General features: G+C 39.8%; 1 protein-coding gene across 2 annotated transcripts; it reads left to right on the top strand.

Moving 5' to 3' along the window:
- Positions 1–143: 143 nt before the first annotated feature.
- Positions 144–27,828, top strand: LOC125972189 (centrosomal protein of 164 kDa). Of its 2 annotated transcripts, none has more exons than XM_049725634.1 (28): positions 144–312; positions 669–746; positions 958–1,069; positions 3,714–3,927; positions 4,136–4,300; positions 5,443–5,550; positions 5,653–5,733; positions 5,939–6,037; positions 11,157–11,996; positions 12,560–12,613; positions 13,084–13,208; positions 14,513–15,154; positions 15,961–16,092; positions 16,241–16,427; positions 16,540–16,614; positions 16,687–16,809; positions 20,289–20,432; positions 21,109–21,192; positions 21,261–21,329; positions 21,394–21,653; positions 21,764–21,922; positions 23,959–24,103; positions 24,187–24,291; positions 25,028–25,130; positions 25,231–25,560; positions 25,645–25,711; positions 25,815–25,916; positions 27,034–27,828. In XM_049725634.1, the coding sequence occupies exons 2-28, from the start codon at positions 674–676 to the stop codon at positions 27,128–27,130; spliced, it is 4,695 nt and encodes a 1,564-aa protein (XP_049581591.1). In that variant the 5' UTR covers positions 144–312; positions 669–673; the 3' UTR covers positions 27,131–27,828. The 2 variants fall into 2 exon arrangements, with proteins under 2 accessions (XP_049581591.1, XP_049581592.1); XM_049725635.1 differs by having other exon boundaries at positions 25,648–25,711.

Raw genomic sequence — 27,828 nt, forward strand, 5'->3', positions numbered from 1 at the left:
ACAATACATTGAGGTGAATGATGGAAACATCCCTGTTGTTGTTTTTTTTATTTTATTATTATTTTTTTATAGCATAAAGAGACGACTTAAAAATGTAACCGAGCAGGAAAAATATTTACGGTGTTTCCTGAATGTCTCAAGCGACCAGCCAATAAAAGTCTATTTCAGGCTGTCAACAGGAAACCAGGGAAGCGTCCTTGGTCACGTTCCTATTTGTATAAGGTTTTCTTTTTGCATCTTTATCAGAAACAATGCCCGCATTACTGAGCTGACAGAATCTGGAAAGGCAAAGGGCAGTCGGACAGTTTAAAGGTGAGCTGATATGCAATCCACAACTTTTCTTTTTTTTACCTGCTTAGCTTTACGTAGCTAAATGGCGCCTAGCTTACTTAGTTCAGTGTATGTATTTGAGCCGCTTTTCATTCTACGAATTAAGGCGCCGAAATCCTTGTACATAAATTCATCAAAATATTACCCTTAATTTTTATTTACATGTTGAGCTCGGGGACATGTTTTTACGCTAATGTATTTGAAATTTACCACGTTCTTTAGATATTTTCATGTATTAGATGGAATTTCTACCGGAGTCAAATTCCTTGTTTGGCATGCTCAAACTTGACAAATAAAAGATTGATTGATTGATTGATTGATTGGCGTGTTATCTGCAGTAATCATGAGTGCGCCGACCGGAAAACAGCTTATCCTTGAGGAGGACTTTGATGAAAACTATATTCCATCTGACCAAGGTAAACAGTTTTTTTTTTTTTATCATTGTTACTACACAAATTGATGCCATAATACTCAAACATTGGAAATAAATACAAAAAACATGTATTTATTGGTCTTTTTTGGTCATGTCCTACTGTGTCAAAAGCCCACAGTTTCACATATCATCAAGCGCTTCTTTGATTTTAACATCTACTCATTCTTAATGTGTTGTTTTCCCTATATTATCAGAGATCAGAGAGTATGCAAAGGAGATAGGCATTGATCTTGAGAATGAGAAGGAACTCATGTGGCTCGCCAGGGAAGGAATTGTTGCACCTCTTCCACCTGAGTGGAATCCTTGGTAAGTCAGGGGATGTACTACAGTCAACTTTCTATGAGATTTTGATACAAGCATAACTTGGTGCAACTAAAGCTGATATTAATATCAGTTTTATCTTTAATTTTCAGTTAACACAATTTCAAGTCACTTCATATAAACTATATTTACTGCCATCTTAATTTAGCTTTGAGTTCAAGTCACTTAATTTCCAATTTTTGTCTTTCTATCACTAACCGGCTGCAACATTTTGAGAAACATGATCAGGTTAGGTAAATGGGATCCCCAAGTTTTCAGAACTGGAGTCATTAGTGTAATATAGTGCAGTTCTACACTAACCTCAGTACAAGCAGTGTGGCTTAAGTTCCCATTTAATGACTGTATAAATATGTGCCCTGTGATTGACTGGCAACCAACCCTAAGAGTAGTCTGCCTTTCACCGCAGCTCCGGCTTGTTGCGACTCTGATAAGGATTGTAGAGAATTGATAGATGGATTAAAGTTGTGTTCAATCAGTATAATTTTAATGACCTGACTGAAATCAAATTTAATTAATGCAAGACAAAGATAATTCTTCAAAATTTGCATCATCCCTCCACCGTAAACTTGGTGTTATTATCTACAGACACAATTTTGTCTTCGCACCTCTTGAATTGATTTGAAATAAAATTAACTTGACAACCAGTAGTATAAATTTTCCATCCAAATTAAATAACTTTTTTTATTATTTTTTTTATTACTATGGTTGTCTTCTGTGAGTTTTGCCTGCCACAGTGGCCTGCACCCTCTTTTTGGTTCAGGTTTTAACACTGATTGCAAAGCATTATAAAGACAATCCGATAAGATCCAAGATGTTTGCCTCACGTTATAAGTGTGCAACTGAATTTAAGCAGAAATAAATTCACATTTTGAACAGGCATCTCATTTGCTTTGACTCATTAAGTCATTAATTTCATTCTTCACAGTCCCTTCTTTCCATAATTCGATTAAGTAAATCTTCATAATCATTATGCAGAGCGAACTTTTCTTTTATTTATTTACAATTCTTTAGAGCTATTTGTGCACTTAAAAAGTAACCACATCACGACTGTGATTCCACTCATCACTGCAAATTATCCATCCATCCATCCATCCATCCATCCATCCATCCATCCATCCATCCATCCATCCATCCATCCATCCATCCATCCATCCATCCATCCATCCATCCATCCATCCATCCATCCATCCATCCATCCATCCATCCATCCATCCATCCATCCATCCATCCATCCATCCATCCATCCATCCATTTTCTGTACCGCTTGTGCCCACGGGGATCACAGGCGTGCTGGAGCCAATCCCAGCAGTCATCAGTGGACACCCTGAACCATCCGCACTCGTACTCACGCCTAGGGGCAATTTGGAATGCTCAGCCTACCATGTATGTTTTTTGGGATGTGGGAGGAAACCGGAGTGCCCAGTGAAAACTCACGCAGGCACGGGGAGAATATGCGAACTTCACACTGGGAGGGCCGGAGATGGTATCGAACCCGCACCCTCTGAACTGTGAGGCGGATGTGCTAACCAGTGCTAACCAGTAACACCATGCTGCCACTCCAAATTAATTGGATGGATAATGTGGCATTTGGTGAAGGACTGGCTGTTCGTGACATCTGAGAGTGGTGGTGCTCGTGCACGTTGATGTTTCTTTACCATCTGCAGGGTGATGTCAACAGTAGGCCTTCAACAAGCTACTTATGACAGTTTTCTTAGTTCTACTTATTGTTGTAGATAGAATTTTGAGAGTAAATTCATATTTCTATCTATATATTTATATTTCAATTGATATTATTTCAGATGTTCCCTATATTTTTGACTGGCATAGATTTAACTGAAACAGTTGATTTCATTCCCTGCTGACTTCTGCCCTGTCTTCTGTCCTGTTTAATTTATGTTCACAACAAAAGTAGGGATGGGCGAGTACCGATCTCAGGTATTGGTGACGATACCAGCCTTATTTCACAGTATCGGTACTCGTGATGTTGGCCGATACGAGTATCGTCCGCCCTATTGTGGTTGTTTTGGGATCAGGAACTAGGAGTTAGAATTTAGAAGAATAGAAAATTGCAATTTGCAAAAGAGAAATGCTATACTTTTATCCATCACATTTTTGGAAGGAAATTTCATAAATCTAAAGTACCAATGGTATTGGTGCTTAGTATCGATATCCGTGACTAATCAAGTTCTCGTACTTGTATTTGTCAGAAAAAAAAAAAAAAAATCTCTAAACAAAAGCCATACGCACAAGAATCAATGTGTTTGGACCTTTTTTTAAACATACTGAAAATAATACTTGTCAGAGTAGTAATTCTGCTGTGCATTATATTTTTCTAATATTGTCTTGAAATCTTTAGATGGATACAAGCGTGTGAGGAGTGCACCTGTAAATAAAATCAATTTGTTTAATTTCCTGGTCATTATTAGATCTGTATGTGTCCCAAGCAGGAATATATTGGTACCTTTAAAAGACAAAAGTTCAAATTTGGCGACGCATGCCACTGTCAAAGTTTACGTTATTACCACAGATGCCAATGGGTTTTGAATAACAAAAAAAGTTGATTAGTGTAGATAAGATAACTCACTGTTACGTATGTCATTTTTGTGCCAACTTGTGATCCCCCTTGCAGCCAAGATGTCACAGGAGACATCTACTATTTCAACTTCTCCTCTGGTGAGTCTACTTGGGATCACCCCTGTGACGAGCACTACCGCCGCCTCGTCATCCAAGAACGTGAACGCCTGCAGAGCGCTGCTGCTACTGGGGCTACAGGGTCCAAGAAGAAGAAGAAGGAAAAAAAGGAGAAAAAAGATAAAAAGAAGAAGGATTCAGACAAAAGTGGAGTGAGTGGTTCTCCAATTTTCAGAAGAACAGAATAGCATACATTGAATATTGTTAGGTAATAGGTTTTACCTACAATCTTTAAGATACAAAGCGAGAAAATAAATCAAACCAACCAAAAGTTTTGGGAGGAAAACTATAATTTCCAAAAACAAAGTGATTACATTTGCTGTATACATGTGGAAACGTCTGACTTTGTTGTTCTTGAAGGGCCTGAGTTCAACATTGGGGTCTTTGCCACCTCCACGAGGAAGCCTGGTTTCTCTCGGTGCTCTTGATCCTCCTGTCCTCGGCCCAATCTCTGGATCTGCTTTCCCACGGCCTCTTGGGTCCGGGGGGCTGGAACCCCTCAAAACATCTCCTCGGCCTCTTGGGGTAATCTGTGATTAATTAATTATACGATGGAGGTGTATTCAAAACTACAGTGGAACCTCCAAATGTAATTGGCTCAAAGGTTTTACAATTTTGAGTTCAGCCAAATGTTTACAGATGAGTGAAAGAGGAAAATACGTAAGATGATAATCATAGATATAAATGGAATTCACTACAATGTAGGAAAGCAACTGATCAAATGAGCAATACAAATATTATCTACGGCAATGTAGCAATGACAAACACAAATATATTACATGTATTTTACTGTCCGGTGTATTCCAATCGGAGTGGTTTCGCTTTATTTTAATCAGAATAAGTGGTACAGAAAATGTATGAAGATATTTGTGTTTTACATTTAGTGTCCTTTTACCTTTTGTGTATATAGTTAAAGATATAATGGTGGTTGGTTTATGATATGACCCTACAAGAAATTTATTCACTTTACACAAGTGGCCATGGGAACATTGTTTTGAATTAGAACAGAACTTGGAATACAACCTGCATATTTATGGAAGTGATTATTTCCAACTTTGGAGGTTTATGTTGTTGTTACACACAGTCTCTTGTTGTGGAAAACTTACCTAACATAGGCAGAGGCATCCTGGATTTTAGTTCCCAGTCAGTGACGATATGAATGAATGTGAGTATGAATGATCATCTGTCGCTTTGCGTGCACTGGGTTTTATCCGCCTGGCGAAACGTGAGGAGAACAAAACATTAGCTGCCTTCGAAAACACTTGCAATTATTCGGAGCTTAGTGAGAGAGGGGCGTTAACTTTGTGTCAGTTGGCATGGGCTCCAGCTCCTTGCCACACCAAATGGGTAGTGCAACAGAAAACAGACGGATCAATGAATGCTACACATAGGATCGTGAAGATTGCATTGATGTTACCACTGGAGCCCTTGACAATTATTAATTATTATTATTATCAGTGGTAGTGGTAGTGGTAGTAGTAGTAGTAGTAGTAGTAGTAGTAGTAGTAAAGAAAATGTTTGTATTTTGAAATATAATACTTTATACTTTACTTTTATATAAATAAAATACTTTGTATTTTGAATTGTACTTTCTGTCAAGCACATGTGTGTTTATCTAATGATGGTGAAGTCAGCACAGTGCTAATTTTGATTTCCTCCCTTGTCAGGCACTCCGTAACAGTGGTGCTGCAAATGTTTTAAGCCCCAAAAAGGAAGAAAAAGTTTACCTTTCCATGCCTGGGTTTGATGATGATGATGAAATCTTGGAAAATGAGGTGCAGTACATTGATTAAGAAATTAGCTAAAAGGCAGTTGGGGCAAAAAAATCAACAATTGGTTCTTTGATGATGTGATGTTTTTTTTTTTTTTTTTTTAAGTCAAGTCAGCGGTCTTCAAACTGGCAACTGATGAACCTCCACCTGAATCTGGATGACCTCAGAGAGGGCATAATATATGAGGTACACAGAACACTAAAAAAACATTTTTAATGCCTCATTGGAATTTCTTTTTGATGGTATAGTTGATTTGTTTGTTTTAGTTCCCTTTTTACACCTAACTTTAGGACCATGTTTCTTATGATGCGTGTGTGTGCGCGCGCGCGCGCGTGCGCGCCCACGTGCATGTTTGTGTGCTTGTGTTTACATGCACGCGGGTGTTGGTCAGGACAGTGACGGTGGTGCAGCAGCACGAGTAGAGAAAAGGACTGAACCAGAAATGCAGGACATATCTGGAGGCCAGAGTTCTGAACCACCATCTCGACAGGTATGCTCATAACACATACATAAATACAAAGGTGTTGGTCTCTTTTTTTTGCGACTGTTCTTCATTTTTCATTTAAAATGAAACATTTTTGTATGTGTTCATTTTAGTGATGGTTTGATATTTATAGACGTTATATACATTTTAGTCATAGCTAATATTTCCTCAATCAAGCAAAGCAATGACAAACTACTCATACAGCGTTAAGAATATTGAGATAGTTTAATTTCTATATGGATATAAAATCTACCCTAACATTTCCATGGGAATTTAATTTGACAAACTACTCATACAGAATTAAGAATAATGAGATAGCGAAATTTCTATATGGATATAAAATCTACCGTAACAGCTCCATGGGAATTTAATTTGACGTTCTCTGAACCTTTCAATGCACATGTCTGCTTGTTCAATATTTCAGTACTTTTTACAGTACTTGCTGTTCTCTCACAAGGAGCTTAATGTCAAGATATAGAACAGGTGCTTGATCCATGAATCAGTATTAGAAGTGGTATTCAGGTGTATTTTGCAGGAGGCAACAGAGAAGCATCACAGAAAGGCATAGAAGTGGATGTCTTGGGGTGGGAAGGGTTCGGGGGGCCTATTTAAAGATATAAAGAAGCTCCCTTTTAGAGGACAGAAATCTGTGCAAGAAGTACTGAAACACTGAACAGAGTTTTAAAGTTTGTAGTGCATTTTAGATTTATCCTAAAATTTCTACCAAAAGCCGACTACCGTATTTGCCGGTGTATTGGTCGACCTTTTTCGATCCAAAATCGACCGAAAAAAATCGACCTCGACTTATACACCGAGTCATAAAATTTAACTTCGTATTCATCGCTTCAAATGTGATGGTAACCAAGGCCGTTTCTCATGCATCTCATTGTGCGTTGCACTTAGAAAATTTGAACCGTGCGGCGTGCGCGAGTGCGCGGCCCGCTGGAAGTCCAATGAGGCGCCGCGATCTCCTGCGCGGTGCATATAAAGTGCCGATCCGCTCGGCTTGGAGCTATTTCCGACCTCCCGTTGGTGCCGGGCGGCGTGCGCGAGCTCGCCGGCCGCGATCTCCTGCGCGGTGCTTATAAAGTGCCGATCCGCTCGGCTTGGAGCTATTTCCGACCTCCCGTTGGTGCCGGGCGGCGTGCGCGAGCTCGCCGGCCGCGATCTCCTGCGCGGTGCTTATAAAGTGCCGATCCGCTCGGCTTGGAGCTATTTCCGACCTCCCGTTGGTGCCGGGCGGCGTGCGCGAGCTCGCCGGCCGCGATCTCCTGCGCGGTGCTTATAAAGTGCCGATCCGCTCGGCTTGGAGCTATTTCCGACCTCCCGTTGGTGCCGGGCGGCGTGCGCGAGCTCGCCGGCCGCGATCTCCTGCGCGGTGCTTATAAAGTGCCGATCCGCTCGGCTTGGAGCTATTTCCGACCTCCCGTTGGTGCCGGGCGGCGTGCGCGAGCTCGCCGGCCGCGATCTCCTGCGCGGTGCTTATAAAGTGCCGATCCGCTCGGCTTGGAGCTATTTCCGACTTCCCGTTGGTGCCGGGCGGCGTGCGCGAGCTCGCCGGCCGCGATCTCCTGCGCGGTGCTTATAAAGTGCCGATCCGCTCGGCTTGGAGCTATTTCCGACCTCCCGTTGGTGCCGGGCGGCGTGCGCGAGCTCGCCGGCCGCGATCTCCTCCGCGGTGCTTATAAAGTGCCGATCCGCTCGGCTTGGAGCTATTTCCGGCCTCCCATTGGTGCCGGGCGGCGTGCGCGAGCTCGCCGGCCGCGATCTCCTCCGCGGTGCTTATAAACAGCCGCATGCGCACGGCCTCCCGGAATTTGAACACATTTCGTCAATAAATTTCGCATATTGAATTTTGAAGTTTAATATAATGCAACAATTGAGCTCGACTTATACAAAGGATATATCATAAAATCGTAAATTTCCGTCGAATTTTAGGGGGTCGACTTATACACCGAGTCGACCTGTACACCGGCAAATACGGTATATCTAAATTTTTGGGAGAAATGGATGTTTGATAAGTTTTCTTCCCCCCATGACTGCACCACACACTATTCAAAGACCCTCATCCATACACAGTGTTTATTAAATTTATTAGACGATCTCCCAATATAAGGTTTATGCCATGGGCTGTTCTAAATTAGCAGCATTGGAAATTAAATTAATGTTCTTCCCTGTAAATGCTAATGCATGAACTATGTAGAAACTTTTAAAAGAAAACATATTGCATAATGCAAAAAGTAATTACCGTATTTTCCGGACTATAGGACGCACCTAAAACCTCAAATTTTCTCAAAAGCCGACAGTGCGCCTTATAGTCCGGTGTGCCTTATATATGGAACAAATTCCGGCCCGCGTCTAAATTTAAACTGGTCCGAAGCAATGTGTCATAAAATCAAGCATAAGTGGCCCGCTGAAGACTATGAATCATAAATCAAAAGGACTATGGATCATTATTTTGTGATTATAAAGTAATTTGTTGCGTCTGAAGTTGAAATAAAAAAGATAAAATTGGAAATGATTTGATTTGGATTAAAAATCTGACATGATGCAACCTGGCCTGTTTACTGCAGTCACAAACACAAATATCAATCTTCTTATTCATACAACAATAACAACAATAAAACAATCTTAATACATCTAATAAAAAATTCATTCAACTTTCATAATATTGTTAATTTGTTATTATTTTAATCTTTAACTTTTCTGGTAGTGCAATTGACAACATTTTCTCATTTGCAATATCAACCTATCTGCAAAGGATATGGTAAAGGATATAGTTATATATTTACAAGTTCATTCACAATGGTAATGGTTCGTGGAATGTCGGTGCGAATGGTTGGCCCCTATACAGGACTGTCTCAGAAAATTAATGCATTATTGGTGCGCCTTATAGTCCAGTGCGCCTTATATATGGACAAAGTTTTAAAATGGGCCATTTATTGAAGGTGTGCCTTATAGTCCGGTGCGCTTTATAGTCCGGAAAATACGGTAGTTATAATCCAGGAATGTTCGAAGTTAGTATTTTACAAAACACGGGAACATATTAAAGTGATTTATTAATGCATTAAATAACAGTTATTCACATTTCTGAACAGAAAAAAAAATATTTTTTGTATTTGAATGCTGTGCTTGCTTAATAACTGACTAATTTGTAATGGTAATTCTTATACAAGAATTACATTCGGGTATAAAAAGGTGAATCTGTCTTTGTAAATCAGTTCACTGAAACTGAGGCGCTTCATGATATTATTTGGTGTCTTCAATGAGATGTGGACTTTATTGAGTTCTCGATGCTTAAACTAGGATGCATTTTTTGAGATTACATCTGGAATAGTTTAATTGTCAGAAAACTACACTGGTTGCTGTTCCAGCTGACTTTGATCAACACTCAAAGCATCAGTTGTCTCTGTTTCTAGTTTTGATAAAATTGTTATTGTCTTTGTGACAAGTGTTTACAACTTCACTACCTCTTCACCATTCTCTAATTTAATCATATTTTCATCTTATCCTCCTTTGTATCTTTCTTTCATCTTTCCCTCTTTGTATCTTTTGTGAAATTTACACCATGACCCAGGATGTGTTTGAGTAGCTTCTGTGCTGCTGGGATCTATCCTATGGGCATGGCTGCCACTGTACCTTCCTCTTTGTCCTACTCTCTACCTACTGTCACTGCTACTGTTTTGCCATCTGAATTCCAACAGCATGGTCATCCTCGTGTTTTTGTTATTTATAGTTCATATTAAATAAATTAAAAAAAAATAAATTACAAATTAGAGAATCTCACTATGCGGACCTGTGCTCACTGCAGGATCCTCATGGTTTATGAACATTAGTACCTATAAGCCCCAAGCTTTTTCACCCAGTTTAGCCGCCTAATGGCTTTAACCAGAACACTGCTTGTTTGAGGATTTTCCCTATCCTGGGTGCATCAGGTTCTTGTCAATTCTCTGCTTCTACTCACTAAAATCATTAATTGCATTGTGGAACAAAATTTATGATGACTTAGGTTCAATGTTTTTTTTGTTTTTTTTATTGTTTTTTTTTAATTTGGGGTGTGGAATCAAATTTTTTTCCTTCAATTTTTCTCTTTCACGTCGAGTTTTAGAGCTATAGGTTTCTTAAAAAGTATGAGATAAATGTCTATGTACGTATGTAAATAAAACACTAAGATGGGATAGTTACAAGGTTTCAATCCCCCCCCAACAAAGAAGGATAAAATAAAATAGAATTTAGAATGATATGCCCATGGCTGCAAGGTTAAGATAAAAGGCAGTCCTTTTAATTACTACTACACTAGCTTTTTGTTTGCAGATCTTGATAGTACAGAGTAGACCTATTGGGCGCATGTCTCAACTGTGACTATACAAACAAGCTGCTACGTATTTGGAGATAATTCCATTTGAAATAAATTGACAAGTCTTACTTTAGTTTATCAATAGAATTTCGCATATCTGGTAAGATGTGGAGAAAAAAAAAAAACTTGATGTGCTTAAAAAAAATGACAGCTATTTGGAATCGTCATAGCAATTTTGAAATCCATCCATCCATCCATTTTCTGAACCGCTTAGTCCCCACGGGGGTCGCGGGCGTGCTGGAGCCTATCCCAGCCGTCATCGGGCAGTAGGCGGGGGACACCCTGAACTGGTTGCCAGCCAATCGCAGGGCACACAGAGACAAACAACCAATCGCACTCACACCTAGGGACAATTTTCCTAATGACAGATTTATATTAAGAGTATGAAAAACTATGACAAAGTGATTTTTTTAATTGCTAATTTCCACTTAAATTTAGGATTAATTTTGTTTTTAATGGGCGCGGCACATATACACCAATGCGCTCAACAGACCCAGCTTTCCCTTACATAATATGTAACATGTTTTTAATCACATGCATGTGTCTTTATTTGCCATGATCTGTATTTTGACTGTTTGTCATCTAATGTTTCTTTCAAAACACCATCAGCCAGTCCTGCATGTTATTTGTCAAGATTATCACTGCCACTATCTCTGCATGCATGTTAAAATGATCTGACTTTTGTTTGTCTGCCTGCTTCCCCTCACTACCCCTTCCTACTTCTCTCTTCCTTGTGTCTGTTTGGAATGGATGGACTGTTTACCCAAGGACTCTTTGAGGGGCCGCCGCTTATCCCCTCTGGCAGCTCGAAACCATCTCAATGAGACTATGATCGAAGGAGAACCTTTTGAGGAGACTGAGTACAAAAAAAAGACCCAAATTAAATATGAGGAAGCAGATGAGAAAAGTAGAGACAAAAAGGGGGATGAGGGGGGAGGTCATGACACTCCAGAAACTGAGCGTAAGCCATCCAGTGATTATGAAAGTGAAAAGAAAGACAAAAGTGATGGTGGAGGAATAGATTTTTTACTAGATGAGGAAAATTTGGACAAGGTCGGAGACAAAGATGACAGACCCGAGACAGTCCAGCATGATGACAAGGAGACAATAGAATGTGCAGAAGTAATGGACAAAGATGTCCAGGAGAAAGAGAAAGGCAATAATATTGTTGAAGACTCCCAAAGAAATGACACAGATGTGAAGGAAACTGATTATGAGGGAGTTGTGCATCAGAGTACCACAGATAATGATGGTGGACATGACGGAATAGAGGAAGAGGATGGTGAAAGTCATGGTGATTTGGAGCGATGCTCCCTGAGTCAGAGAAAATTGACAGATGATGAGGAAGTTTTGGAAAGTTGCGTAGCCAGTGATCATGGAGAAACGCAGGGGGAGAGAGAAGAGTTGAAAGATGAATTAGACGCCCAAAAAGCTCAATCAGCATATTTGAATGAAGAAGAGGAAGCCATTGAGATGTTTGAGATGGCAACAATTCAATCTGCGCAGCGCGGCAAGGAAGCAAGACTTGACGTCCTTACAGTGTCTCACCAAAAGAGGAAACCTGGCAAGATGGAGAGCGTGAATAATATATCCCTCCTTCCTGCAGAGGTAGGGTTTGCTTTTAAATCTCTGCGCACTGTGTGCTCACATGACATGTTGCTAGCTTACCTTTCCATGCGGGGCTAGTCCCCATAATCCAACCTCAGTCTTAAGGAGCACATGCAGATAATAATGATGCAGGCTATTCATGTTTTGCGTCCTATTTTAATGTGTGATATATTGGTCAGAGACAGCTTTCCAACCAAACCCTGGTCATTTAAGTTGTCTTGTTTTTCTGCACGCATGCTCACTTTGTTTTGGCAACACTGGTTGGTTTGCACAACAGTAGCATAGCATTTGCAGCGATATGGCTTCTCTGGACACTGATTTTGTGTGTGTGTGTGTGTGTGTGCGTGTGCGTGTGCGTGTGCGTGTCTGCGTGTGCGTGCGTGTCTGCGCGTGTGTATATGTGTTCGTGTGTGTGTGTGTGTGTGTGTGTGTGTGTGCACGCGCTTTTATCAAATGTGCGCACATGCACATTTGATAAAAGCAAATCCATGTGTCCATATCCACAGTGGTTAAGTGCTTTTATCGTCAATTAGGTGATTGCATGTGTGTGCGTGTGATTGCAGCATTCTGATTCCAGCGATGACATTAAGCAGGGTTCATCCTCCATAATTGTGAAGGTATTGTGATAATGCAGTGTGACTTTATCTTGAATGATTTTTTTGTGTGTCTGTGTCTGTCTCTGAACAAGATATATCACTCCCCCAAACGTTTAACAGTTCACCCTCTACAGAAGTATGTGCTGCAATTGAGGGACACTCTTGGTCAATAAAACTTAGTTAAAGCAATAAATCTCTGTGGTCATGCTACAGTATATCAGATATGGCCTAAACCGTGACTCCTGACTAATTTTTATAGGTCATGTCTGCTCAGTGTGAATGTGCGCTCACATTTGGAAAGCAGCACAAGACAAAACTAGATTTTCTGTATATCTGTAGAAAAGGTACAATGAATTTGGGCTGGGAAATATTTTCTTAGTGATAGTTTGCTTACATTTGAAAAACATTTTTTGCACATATTACTATAGCAAAGATAAGGCCACTGGTTCGGGACAACTTGTTTGATAAGGTATTTTTTTTGTCTCACCTAGATGTCGGAAAAGGTTTTGGACTTTTCTGATCTGTCTGGCTCTGTGAGTCCATTGGAGGATAATGATGATGAAGAAGTAAAGAAAGATGAGATGGATAAGTACATAAAGGGCGAGACTGCCAAGAGGTTAGTTGCATCCATGCTGTTTATATATAGTAAACGAATGTTTATGGTAAAATTGTTTCTACAGAATAGACTCCAGACAACAACTACCTTGTGTTTCTAATGCACTGCCACTCATTTTTCCTGTACATTTCAACCAAACGTAAGAAACTCATAGATGGACTACACCAGGGGTCACCAACACGTTGCCCGCGGGCACCAGGTCGCCCGTGAGGACCGCATGAGTCGCCCGCAGGACTGTTCTAAAATTAGCTCAAATAGCGGCACTTGTCAGTGAGCTGCATCTATTTATTTTACAGTCAAACCTCGGTTTTCGAACGCCCTGGTTCTCGAACAAATCGGAATTCTAACAAAAAATTCGAGATTTTTTGCTTCGGTTGTCGAACAAAATTCGTAAGTCGAACCTCGCGAGATGAGCCGGGAGAACCCGAGAAAACCCGACCGCCCGGCCCGGATGCCGACTGACTCCGTTGTTATTGTATTTTCGTTACTTTGAGGATTGCATTAACCCCTAATCATGCCTCCAAAGAAAGCAAGTGGGAGCAGTAAAGCCATCCTAAAACACAAAGACGCTCTTAAAGCAATGCGACAGTGAGCGCCCTGCGGTTGTGCGATTGGACCAAATTAAGCTCCCTGCGCACTGAGGTCCATTTAAATTTTGGAAAGTACATCAGGACTTTAAAAATATTTTCTAAATTTCAGCAACGGCTCTGTCACAATAATGCGACCAGCGCGGTGCAGTTGCGCGGTGGGCGACACGTTACGGTTCCGCGTTTGACGGTGCGCCACAGTTGCGCGATCGGACAAATATGCGCAAATGAAAAAATGTTTAAAAAAGGCTGTTTTTTTTTGTCTTGAAACGGATTAAAATTTTTTCCATTATTTGTAATGGGAAAAATAGATTAGGAATTCAACCGATTCGCTTCTCGTACCGACTTCTGGAACGGATTGTGGTCAAAAACCAAGGTTTGACTGTATTTTTGCTATTCTTGTTAAAATCACACTTGCATGTGAACTGGAAATGACAATAATAACACAGTGAAAGCCAAATTGAGCAAATTGGCTATTTCAGAAGTCTGTGTCAAACTGGTAGCCCTTTGCCTTAATCAGTACCCAGGAAGTAGCTCTTGGTTTAAGAAAGGTTGGTGACCCCTGGACTACACAAATTTTTAAAACTGATAAATGAATGAAAATCACATTTTCTGTTCTCAGAGTAGTGACTATTAAAATTACTGAATATTGTCATGAAGGACTCCAGAGGCAAGTCATTCTAATGAATTGACATTCATAATGTGCTTTCTCCAAAGGCGTTTGCAGTTTGCTGTCAAAGACAAAGCTGCATATCCAAAAGTAGAAAGACTCGTGCTCCACCAATCAAATGTTGGGAGCCAACAAACAGCAACTGGTCTCAGCTCAGGTGTGAATCTACCCAGGCCTGAAACATCTAGAGGTCGACTGTCCAGAACTTCCAATGCCCAAATCAACGAAGGAGAAACTGCCACACAGAATTATGTGACCCCATTGGAGAAAGAAAACTTTGGAATCTGGAAAAATGAGAAGAAAGAAGACCGGGAGGAAGGAAATGAGTGGAGGAATACTGAAAAGGAAAAGAGTCTAAACGAGAGGAGCAGCGAGCTTGACAGGAAGCATGGCAATGTCGTTTCGGGAGTGGAGAACCGCAATGAGCAAATAATGGGGGAGAAGAAAAGTAGATCGTTTAACCTTCAGGAGACAATGAGCAGAGAGGAAGAAGAGGAGAAGGAACGTTTGAAAAGAGAGAAGGAGATGAGAATCTCTCTCTTCATGGAGGAAATAAAGAGAGAGGAGGAGGCAGAGAAGGTCCAATTAATGCAGAAGAAGGACCAAAGAAATTGTCTCCTCCAAGAGGAGCTGAGAAGCAAAGAACAGGAGGAGATAAAACTAACAGAAGAGAGTGAAGAAAAACTCAGGTACTATCATAATCACGCTCAATTTGTCGATGTTTTTTATCAGCACTTTGTACTTTGAAACCTTATGTTTTGTTTAGAATCATCTCTTTGTCAATCAAATGGTATATGTGAGAAATCTAATACAAAAAGGATAAAGAAGCTAACAAATTCAACAGATCATCGCCGTTAACTTTTTTTCTCTGCAGAGCTAACAAATGATGGTCCTATAGCCAGGATACTACGATTTGTTATTTTCCAGTCTCACAATGATACTGAAACAATGGGAAGCACAGTGGGGCACTGGTTAGCACGTCCGCCTCACATTTCAGAGGGTACGGGTTCCATTCCACCTCCGACCCTTCCTGTGTGGAGTTTGCATGTTCTCCCAGTGCCTGCGTGGGTTTTCTCCAGGTCCTCCCATTTCCTCCCACATCCCAAAAACATGCATGATAGGCCATGCCGATTGAGTGCGAGTGTGATGGTTGTTCAGCTCTGTGTGCCCCGCGTTTGGCTGGCAACCAATTCAGGGTGTCCCCCGCCTACTGCCCGATGACGGCTGGGGTAGGCTCTCGCACGCCCGCGACCCCCGTGGGGACAAGTGGTACAGATAATGGATGGATGGACTAAATGACATCTCCATGTCACTTTTCACCATTTTCAAATATTTCTTGTTTTAGCAAGAACCGCATTCATTTTGAGTGGTATCTCATCCAAGATGTGTAAGGTCATCATAATGTGTCATTTGCATGTTAATACCAAATAACATTCACTGTTGAAAAACACCCGCTATGAGTTTTTTTGTTTGTTTGTTTTTTCTGCCTTGTCAGGACTCTAAAACAGCATATTCTGTCCAAGAGACAAGAAGAGGAGGTAAGGCTGAACATGGAGTCTGACCGAATCCTGGAGGCACTAAAAGAATCTGCTTTGAAGGAGAGAAAGAGGCAGCTTCACAAGCTCAGGTCAGAGTCACGAAGGCGCACGGGAGCACTTGCTGCATGAAATTATTTTTATAATGGAAAAACATAATACGATGAATGGTCACATGAAAGGAATGTACTAAGCTTTAATTGATACAATGTTGATGTGGAGCTATTTTTTTGTGTTCAGGGAGGAGAGTGAAGCTATGCTGAAAGACTTGCGTATCACATTTGAAGAGGAAAAGGCAGCAGAACGTGACAAGTTGGAGACTCAGAATAACTTGGAGATTGAGCGTCTGAAGGCGGAGTCAGACCGGAAGCTGCGAGCAGAAAAAAAGAAACTCCAAGAAGAGAAACTAAGCTCTTTTAAACGAGAGGTAGTTGATAATTTTTGTTTTAATTATTAAAAACCCCCAGCACTGAGCATGTTAACGAGACACAACATCTTAATGGCAATTTTTTTACTGTCTGTTTTTTGTGTGCTTAAAGGTTATTGGTACCGAGAGCAGGAGGGAGTTGATTGGTCCACGTCCTGAAGAGCAGCTTGCAAAGTACCACAGAGAGGTACTCTATTTGAAGTACTTTGCAAATTCGCTATGATAAAGCTTTCATTCAACCCTACTTTTCCTTGTGCAGCTGTCTGATCTGCTCGTGGAAGTGCGGGAAGAAGTGCAGCGTGACCATGAAAAGAAACTGAAAGCGCTGAGGGAGGAGCACAAGAAAGAGCTGAACAACATCAGAGAGAAACAACTGGAGGAGGTCAGTTGTTTTTTCTGCTATTTCTGCTCTCATTGTGCTGAGAAAGATGTCTATCTAAAGCCATCTATAATTTCAGCAAGCCGACATTCACATAATTAGATGGAGAAACAACACTTCTAACAAAATCACAAGCAATAAGTATTGTGTACTGAATTTTTGATTGTCAAGCAGGCAAACAATTTCATTTCGAAGGTGTTGGGTTCACAAAATTTATTTGAAAAGATTCTCACAGACGCAATGGATGCCTTCGCTGACAAGCGGCTTCTGCAGAAGGGCGCAAAACAGACACACAGCGTGTGTGGCTGAGATTCGCGCTCTTCTCGAGTTTAGCCGTGCCTTTTATTGAGAAAGAAACAATTGGGCAAGTGTACATGAACGGGTAGTTTCCCAGACAGGAAGGACATTCCATAGTTACATCTCATGACCACAGAACAAGGGGGGATACTCTTATGGACGGAGCAGTATGGTCGTCTCATGACTTTAGCTTAACAAAGACGTAGTCTTAGTGCCCCTGGGAATACATCGCTGTGCCGTACTCATGACTTCAACTTAAATAAGACTTTTGTCTGCTTCAGCCATCCCATGACAATCTCATGATCTGTTCATGTCTAGCTAACTGTGGGGCTTATTGTATAGCGCGGCTAATGACTCCAGTCATTAGCCGGCCATATGCCCCCAAGTCATTATCACGAGGCCAGACTGTCACATACTGCGGAGAATCTTGCACACAAAAGTAGATACATAGAATCCAATGATAAAGAGTATATTTCTCCCAACAGAAGGGCTTTTTGATTCATGTTTGTTTTCAGAACTTCACGTCTGTTGTGTTTTTAACATGCCTACATATGACTTAGCCCTATCTCCTATTGCAAAACAAATGCGAGTATATGACCCCCCTCTTACTCCCTAAAACTGTTTATAATTGCCTACCTCATAATTTAAACAGGAAATGAAACAATGATTATAAAACAGTTTGATGTTTCAGACTCGTCAACATTACCCTAACAAATGAATGAGTCACAAATGACTGGAATTTGAAAAAAAAAAAACGTGTTTAAAATAACATGCCGCAAAGTCACTCCATAATGTCAATTAACAGCCGATGCCCAATTAGGGCTGCTCAATTAATTGAATTTTAAACATTATTACGATTTTGGCTCTACACAATCGCAAAATTCATATAATCAAGGAAAAATTATTATTTGGTCTTTCTGTTTTGAGAGTGTAGAGAATGGAGACCCAGGACATATTTAATAGGAACATTTCTCTTTTAAAACATGTTCAATAAATGCTGTTCCAAACATGTCCAATAAAAGCTGTTTCAATTTCAAAAACATAATCATATAAACAATTGTGATTTTAACATTGAACAAAATAATTCTGTTGACAATTTTATCCGCAATCGAGCAGCCCTATGCTTAATTTAGCTTTCTCCCGAGAGACAAAGATTTTTCTCTCAATCTAGTATCACTTCAGTTTACAGTAGTTTCTTGTACCCAGACCCGGCTTTTGGGCCCATCTTGTGGCATTTTAGGGCATTTCAGAATGCCGAGAGTTGAGTTTGTCAAAATGATGTGAGAATGGGTTCCACAGCAAAAATGCAAACATTGCATGAATCATCTTTTCCAGCTCAAAATGAGATAACAGACTTAAATATAGGATTACCGTAATTTCCGGACTATAAACCGTGACTTTTTTCCAAAATTTTGAACCCTGCGGCTTATAGTCAGGTGCGGCTTATATACGATTTTTTCCGTGATTTTTGTGATGACTTGATCACTTTTATACACTCGTAAAAAGGCTGTGGACCAATGTTGTGCGGTATCTTGAAGAAAAAAACAACAACAAAAATACTATTTTGAAACACTACTATGACTGCTGCTTATTCTGGCTGTCTTGCTTGTGACTATTATGAGCTTTAGTAGGAATGCACGCTAGGTGACCTGCGTCAAAGGGCTCTAAACCAGGGGTGTCAAACTCATTTCTTTCGCGGGCCGCATTGTAGCTTCTTTCGGAGGGCCATTATGACTGTCAACCCAAATAAATGTATGAGCACCTCATATTATATACAGTAAAAGCTACAAAACAAACCGACAAATAACTCGTTTTCAAATCAGACGAGTAAAAACTGGGCAAATATTTTTAAAAAAAGATATGACTAAAAGTGAAGACAATTTGTAATTCTAATAATGACACACGAATTTGATGCACAATATGTCTTCGCGGGCCACATAGAATGATGTGGCGGGCCGTATCTGGCCCCCGGGCCTTGAGTTTGACACCTGTGCTCTAAACCCTTTCTCTTAGTCTGCCATGTGACTCAGAGATTACACAAAGCAGTGGCGTTGTTTGGACCATCTGCATTGTATTAAAACCCAATCAATCAGCATTTAAAATTCAGTTCTTCTGACATTTTGCTCACCAAAAACACGTTGTAATGAATGTGAACTTTTAATGCATTTTATTCAGAAGGTTACTTTGAACCCTGAGGCTTAAATGGCGGCACGGTGTATTTATGCATTTTTACGGCCTCCAGGGGGCGCTCTAGCAGGAAGCAAGAGCGAGACAGACGAAGAAGAGATAATGCGCCGAAGAAGACGTGCTCGTTTGTGTTTTGAACATTTCGCGCATCACGCAGAACGCAATCAAGACGGACATTACTGAAAGGAAGCTTTTATACACAAACCGTCATTATGGGGGACAAAAGAAATGCATATGATGCCGCTTTTAAGCTAAAGGCAGTCGATGTTGATGACATTGTGTTGCGGCACCCTTTTCTTTATTTCGTGGTCCCGTCTACTCTGGAGCTATACGTGTCGCTCGCTAGTTTAATGTAATTTAGCGCTTCGTGCATGAATAAGATTAGCATGAACAGACCCTCATCACACTCGAAGAAATGCATAAAAGCGACGACGAAAGAGAGACTGAGAAAGTGTGAGGCAAAGGATATCTAACGCTATTCCAATCGGACACTGAGGAAGACTTCGATGGTTTCAGTGCACAGAAGGAAGATGAAGACGATGAAGCTCTTTATTTTACTTTTACTAGTATGTTTTTTTTAATCAGCCCTGTTAGTGCTGTGCTACCGTGTTGGTGCTGTGTTACCGCCGCATCTCAGTGACTTTTACCGGTATGTTTTATTTAATCAAACCCTATTAGTACTGTGTTACTTCCGTGTTGCTGCGGTATTACTGCTGCGTCACAGGCAATGTTTAGAAAGACATGGTAAAGTATGTTATTGAAACTTTAAAAAGGCTTTCTGTGTACTGTCTTTCTTTGTAAAAAACTCGTGTGCACGTGCGGCTTATAGTCCGGTGCGGCTTATGTAAGAAAAAAACTAAAATATCCCCGAATTTTAGCTGGTGCGGTTTATAGTACGGAAATGACGGTAATCCTTTTTTTTTTTTTTTATTATTTTATAGTTTGTTTGTTTCAAGAATTTTGTATTGTATTTGATTTTTTGTGTTTATTTGTTACAGGAAAGTGCCCAGAGGGATCGCTTGCTTTCTACTCTGCAGGTTGACAGAGAGCATCTTCAGGCCTCACACGCTCATGAGCTGGAAAGACTCCACAAGCAACTTGACAGTGAAATAGAAAAGGCACAGCTGACACATTCACACAGGGTAAGATCAGCCAGACTCGTACATCGATATCCTGTACATGCAACCTGTCATATGGCTAAAGAAAATATTGGTCTTTTAACAAGTAGACAGATAAAGAGTCAGGATATCAGAGAAACCGAGATGGGCGCACTGATGTTTCATGCAAAATGTTCGTATTATAGGGGGCCATTGGTTGACAAGAGTTGGATTCCTGCTGCAACAAAGCACTGTAAATTTGTCTGCAAGTCAAAATGCTCCAGAGTTTATCACTAAACTATGATCAAGCAGTAATAAAGTAATTATTACAGAAAATATATTAACATAAAACACTTGTATGCTGTAAATATGAAGCAATACAATTATGGGAGTGAAAGTGCTTTCTTTTGCCACAAACGTAATCTTACTCCACTGGGCAAAATAGTTCACGGCCTGTTGTTTATAACCTTGAAATGTTTTATCCCGGTACCAAGCACCCTGAAATGAATCCAATTGCCTGGGAGAATTCAAGTGGACAATACATTTTCACACGATGAGTGAAAGGTGCATAAACAACCCTAACCCTAACCCTAACACCCACCCCCCCACACCCCCTGGAAATGTATCTTACATTTGGTACATTGTAAGATGATTAAAAACTGCGGGAATACACATTTCAAAGTCATGAATGACATGGTACTACTTTTGATTCTTTCTGCAGGAGTCAGAACTTCAGGATCTGATCAGTCAGTTGGATCTGAGAGCAAAAAAGCTGAAGAGAGAAGAAGAAATTCTTCACAGCAAGGTACAATTTGTTCATGAACTCACCACAACACAGCTAGAACTATTTGGACTAATAATGTATCTTCCTAGACTGAAGATGTTAACAGGAAGAGGAAGGTGCTTGGTGAAGAGGAGGAGGATCTGGACAAACGGATAGGGGTGGGGTGTTTTGTGATAAAGAAGGTTAGCTACGTATTAATAAAAAATGTGTTTGTATGTTCAGGTCTTACACCAAGTGACCATGGAGAGAGATCAGCTGAAGCTGGAGCTAGGGAGAATGAAGGAGGAGCAAGCTCAAGCTCGAGAACTCATCCGCGTGGTGCGGGGGAAGAAGAATGAGGCCCGGCGGGAGGAGGAGAGGTCAAAGGAGGAGAGAGACAAAGTCAGGGAGGAAAGCAGGAGGGTGAAGGAGGACAAAGAGCAACTGGAGTGCAAAGTGGCTCTGCTGGAAGAACAATGCGACCGGCTCAGTCGCAGAGTCAGGTATGCTGAAATGTGCACAGATGTAGCTATGACATTGAAAATGAAGTTGGTACTACATTGCAACTTGGATTTTAAAAACATAATCAATTTCCTCTGCATTGGACTTGTAGTGAGTTGGAAATAGGTGAAGAAGGAAATTTCTCCAGACAAAAGGACAAAATTAAGGTGACGTCGCCCTCCTGTGGCCGACGAGACTCATCACTAAATGTGGATGATCTGGACGAACCGCTTCCCTCCTCAGTACATGACAGTAAAAACACCATCCTGGAGTAAGTACAGTGCAGCCTTTGTGTTATTGTAACATACTGATTTGCTCATCCAGTCTAAAATTTTATTGCAGCATTTACATTTACACTGACTGAAAGTGATGGCACAATGAGGTTTCGATTTGCAAACAAGTACTATATGCCATCTTGATACTCGCCTGACAATTTTGTTGGTTATTTTAAACATGTTTTTGATTTATATACAGTAATCCCTCGCTACGTCGCGGTTCATTTATCATGGTTTCACTACATCGCGGATTTTTATTCCAAATTAAAAAAATAAATGAATTAAAAGTCAAAATAAAAATTCTAAATTGAGGAATTATGGCACAGAACTTGCCCACACACCAGCAAAAGGCAAGGAGTGCCCACACAATTGCAGTGTGTACACTTGTACCTTTTTATAAAAAAGAATTATAATAATAAAAGTTCTAAAAACATATTTACAGTGTTCTACCATGTTATAGAAAAAAAATTATAATAATAAAAGTGTTCTAAAAACATATTTACAGTATGTACACTTGTACCTTGTTATAAAAAAAATTATAATAATAAAAGTTGTTCTAAAAACATATTTACAGTATGTGTTAAGAATTCTCCATGTTATTTATGTTATTCAGCCATGCTTTGATTTGAGGTAGGGTGATTTATTTTGAAGGCCGTTTTCAGGCGATACCACTTCCTGTTTTACGTTCGTGCACATATGTCGGTTACAGTGGTACAGGAGTCATTGACAATGTAAGTGGGTCTCCTAACAAGAGAAATGAACGATCACATGTGTCTAACCTTTAGGACAATGTAGTATTGCTCCAAATGTGCGTTTAAATTATTTTAGAGCACAGGTGTCAAACTCAAGGCCCGGGGGCCAGATATGGCCCGCCACATCATTTTATGTGGCCCACGAAGACAAATTGTGCATCAAATTCGTGTGTCATGACTAGAATTGCAAATTGTCTTCACTTTTAATATCTTTTTAAAAAAAATATTTGACCAGTTTTTACTCGTCTGATTTGAAAACGAGTTATTTGTCCGTTTGTGTTGTAGCTTTTACTGTATATAATATGAGGTGCTCATACATTTATTTGGGTTGACAGTCATAATGGCCCTCCGAAAGAAGCTGACTACAATGCGGCGCGCGAAAAAAAAGAGTTTGACACCCCTGCGAGGTCCTTTTTTGTGTTAGCACGCTCGCTAATTAGCATCTTTACGCTAACTCCTTAGCCTGCCCAGTACTTCTTGTTAAGATGTTACATGCACACACGTATAATATTTATATTTTCAATGTTTATACAAAATGTTCTGTTATTTATACTATTAATATATTATTTACATACTTAAAACAATTATTTAATGTTCTAATAATAAAACTTAAATGGTTTCATATACATTTATTGACACACAAAAAATGTACAGATAAAAAAAAAAAAATTTACAGATGAGAGGGTGACCGTACTTTGTGGATTTCACTTATCGTGGGTGGTTTTTGGAACCAATTTTTCGCGATAAACGAGGGATTTTCAATCTTTTCATCAAATATTTTTGGTGCACAGCAAAAACAAAAAAGCAATGGGCTTCATTGTTCCAACACTTTAGAAGGGCATTTTGTGTATTGCTGGTGATTTTTAAAATCATAATCCTTGCATCCCTATTTTTTTTAATATGACTGAAATCCAATATATTAAAATATGTGATTCCATGCAACACAAAAGGCATTCTAATTAATGGTCGATTGATATCACAATTTGCTCATTTATGACGTTCAGTTCAATTAAATATACTGTATGCATGTATATTAGATTGAGGGGCAATTTAAGATCACTCTTATTGTTCATTTTCTTGTTTTATTTTTCCTGTGTTGTTTACTTGTATGTGCGTTCTGAACTCTGTCTTGTCACCCTGGGATAGTGAGAAACGTAATTTCGATCTGTTTGTGTGTCTTGACATGCGGAGGGATTGACAATAAAGGAGACTTTGACTTTGACTTTGATCCAAGTAATATAATCCACACCAATGATGCAGTTTCACACGGCTCTGTTCAGATTTGGCGGATTCAACTCCTCACATTGTGCATCCATTGACAAGACCAAAATCTTCCTGGAGAAGGAGAGCAGCCTACTATTGCAGAAACAGAATCTGCATGTCGCTCACAGCAACTCCACTCAGCAATCCAACATGGAAGGAAAGGTGCAGTAACTCTGAAGATGTAATCTATATTTCTTGTTGCATGTTTAATGAACTGTCTTATTGGATTTCCTGTCTCTTGTCAGGAGGCTGGAAGTTTCTCTGAGCTCCAGCAGATGGTTAAGAATGGAAATGCTTTCAATCGTAGGAAAGAACAACTGAAGCAGCTTGATACTTCCATTGCTGATGAGGTTAGCATTGAGCATACTATCACATCCAGTCTGTCAAGGGAGCTCCCCTGACAGTCCAGGCCTATATATATGGCAACATAACTAAAACTAAATAATCTTTTTACCCAACCTGTATCTCAGTTAAAAAAAAAAAAAAAAAAAGAATATGCACACGGTACTAAGCATAATTTTAAAGTTAAGACCAAAAAATGAATGTTTTTAAGCAAACCCCCCAATGACAACAGTATTTTTTTTTTTAAATAAAAATGTATTTTGTGTATTTTATGTTTTATTTTATGCAGCATTGTTTCAGCACATTTTATAGGAAATCAAAAGCTATCAGTTTGTCAAAAACAAAAGATGGAACTTCACCTGTCAAGATGTTTTTGATTGAAATGGCTTTTGGTTTGTTTTTTGTTGAATTTATTTGTTTTCGACAGTTTCAGTAAATACGATGTCCTACTGCTGCAAATTCAACAGATAAAAATGTCAGTTCTTTTCTACCTATTAAATGTCTATGATAATTTGGAAGAGAGTATTTTGACAACAAATATGTTATCATTGGATGGTTTGTTTAAAAAACGCATTCAAATTATTCTCTAACAGTTGATGACTTAAATTATACTCAGTGCCATTTGTTGTATTGCATGATAGTTGAATGATAAATAATCCTGATAAAATATAATGCAGATGTTCCTTACTGTGTGCAGTACTGTGTTCTTACTAAATATGTTCTCCTTCTTGATTCCCTTTACAGTCATTCCTTCAAGATGCATTCCTCTTGGCTGGAGAGAGGAAGGTCACGTTTGATGTGACGGATTCGGACCTCAGCAGCACTGTTGACCCACCCTATGAGACAGGTGACAAACATTGCCCTGATGCCCAAGAGGAAACAATTTTGTATTTTGACTACATTTTTCCTTCCTCATCTCATCTGTTGTCCTGGATGTCACTTATCAGGATGTGGCTTGACGTTCTTGGCCAAAGTGCAAGAGTCCCAACATCACATCTCAGGCCAGCTCAACACTGTTTTAGGTGCTCTGGGCTCATTAGCCCAGAAGCAGAGCAATACATCTCTCCCAGCCTTCCCTGCAGCCCTGTCTCATTCCACTCCCACCACAAGATCTTCAACCACTCCAGGCCCAACCCCTTTTGGCCAACCTAACCCACTTTGGCTGTCGTCAACCCAAAGTGGCCCCAGACCGACAGTCTACCCGGATAGCTGCATCAAAAGTGGACTGAGAACTGCTGAGGATCTCACACTCCGCAGATGGAGAGAGATATTTCCCGGTATGCTCAGTTGAACAATTTATAACTTGATCCGGGTACTGATCATTCTTGTTCAACTGTTATCATTGTTTTTTTGTTCCTCAGAAGCAGCAGCACTCAACACCAGCACCCTGAAGACATACACGTCACCCGTATCCTATACTCCTGCTAGGTAGTCTTTGCCTTTAATTGCAGTATTTTCTAGAATTCCTTTCATTCATGACAAATGTATTTCCACTAGTACTCAACATCCGATGTTTTGTGTTTCCCCAAAGCCTGCACGTTCAAAAGTCAGTGAAAGTGGATGGCCGTAAACTGCAGAACTTGATTGAAAGCAACAAGAGATGGCTGGAAATGCGAAAGAAAGACAACAGCATGTATCCTTTCATCACATATTATTCCACAATGACTCGCTATTTTTGCTCATGGCCTTTTAGTTTCTTGTAATGTTGGACACTATAAGAAATAGAGGTACAGCAGGAGACCTCTTCTGTACCTAAGTTACACTAAAGGAACTCTTGTCAATTTTTCAATAACAAAAATAGTTTTTGCTTAAGAAAATAAAATTGTCATTCTTTTTTCATATTGTCAATCCCTTTTTAATCAGTCGGTAAATAATTGTACTAGGAACACTTTTTTCCCCCAAACTTATGTGTATATGCCCCTCCCCGTTTTTTGCGTGACATCAAGAGCTGGAAAAAATCTAAAACGCATTACTTACATTGCTCATAATTTCATAAATCTGATAAATCATCACCAAAATGAATGTGGATGATTGAAAATGCATTGGTAAACGATAGCCTTCTGCATGCCAATTTAACCTAATTGCAACAGATATCTTCCAAAATAAGCTCAAAAATGAAAATTGGAAATGGGTAAATAAACACAGCTATTAACCTATTGTAAATTTAAATTCTGTGTTTAAATCTTTTGACCAAATTCACACCAGATATTGAAACATACATAATTTTAAGCCCTGATGGTCATTCGTTGTTAATGCTCTGTTTGCTCTTTTTCCATTGTCTGTTCACTCCCAAACTTTTGATCTTACATTCCTTTATGAAGATGTACAACTTACAAAGCATTGAGATGCACCCATAAGAAACAAAGACAGTACCCCAACATAAAAAAAAAACAATAAATACATACAAATAAACACGTTTATCTACAAAATATAAACACTCATGATACTGGCTTGATCAGTTTCCCTTTTACAAAGGCTAAAGGTGTAGCTGTTGCTGCCACCAAGCATGGTCTTTAGCCATTTATCTTGAACAATAAACTTTTCCAATAAATTTCAATAAATCCTAACACAAATAGCAACAAGATGCTTATACAAAACTCACTTGTGCGGAGCCAAACTGTTCCAACATGATCAAGGATACTGGTAGATCCACCAAATTGCATTACCAAGGAGCTGAACAGGACAGGTTTTCAAAAAAGAAGGAACAGATTGTTGTGTAAACTGTTTGTGTCCTTAACTGAGCGCCTCAGACCTCTCTTCACCCGCTATCAGGCTTCATCCGCCCAGAGCAATCTCATCCAGCTTGGCCTGGATGACAAGGATCGGATCAGAGTCTACCACTACTGATGACACAACACACTGTGGCGTCCTGCTGGGCTCTGTTCCCTGAAAATTTTGGAGAACAAATGGCCGGATTTGTTTACGCTGTGAAGTTTAGCTATTGGTGCTATAGGGAGGAGACAGCCCACATTGAGGTCTCACTAGCCGATGTCCCATTCTCAACTACAGTAGAGTGGATTTCACTCAGGTGATGTCCATGACAAGGCAAAAAGACTCACATTTATTTATTGTTATTCAAGTAGGGATAACCTTGTACAGTAGCTACTGTTGTGTCTGTCCCATTATTCAGTTCGGTTTACATTGGAAGCAAAACCCCTGTGCTGGACACAGGATTTAGTATTTTCCAGAGATGTCCTTTAATTTTTATAGTAAAAATCACACATAATGTGATAGAAAAGTGATCCAAGAGGGACCCGAAGGTCATCTGTTTTATCAACTCCACTGTCAAAATAAGTAAGCTCTAATTTCTATCATCTGTAATGCACTACGCTCTGTTTTCCGTGTTGTTTAATTGTTCTTGATGTTTGATCGTATTTCTGTCTTTGCTAATGGTTTTGTGAAAGACTTTTATACATCAGTTTTATCCACTTGTCTCTAAATCCCAAGTGAGTGTTAAGATGCCAACAAGTCAGCTTATTAGTAGTTATGAGCTTTGTGCATTTATATTTTTGTATTAAATGTTTCAATAAGTTGTTTTTCTACAA

This window comes from Syngnathus scovelli, chromosome 7 (assembly GCF_024217435.2).
Source record: "Syngnathus scovelli strain Florida chromosome 7, RoL_Ssco_1.2, whole genome shotgun sequence".
Lineage (NCBI taxonomy): Eukaryota > Metazoa > Chordata > Actinopteri > Syngnathiformes > Syngnathidae > Syngnathus > Syngnathus scovelli.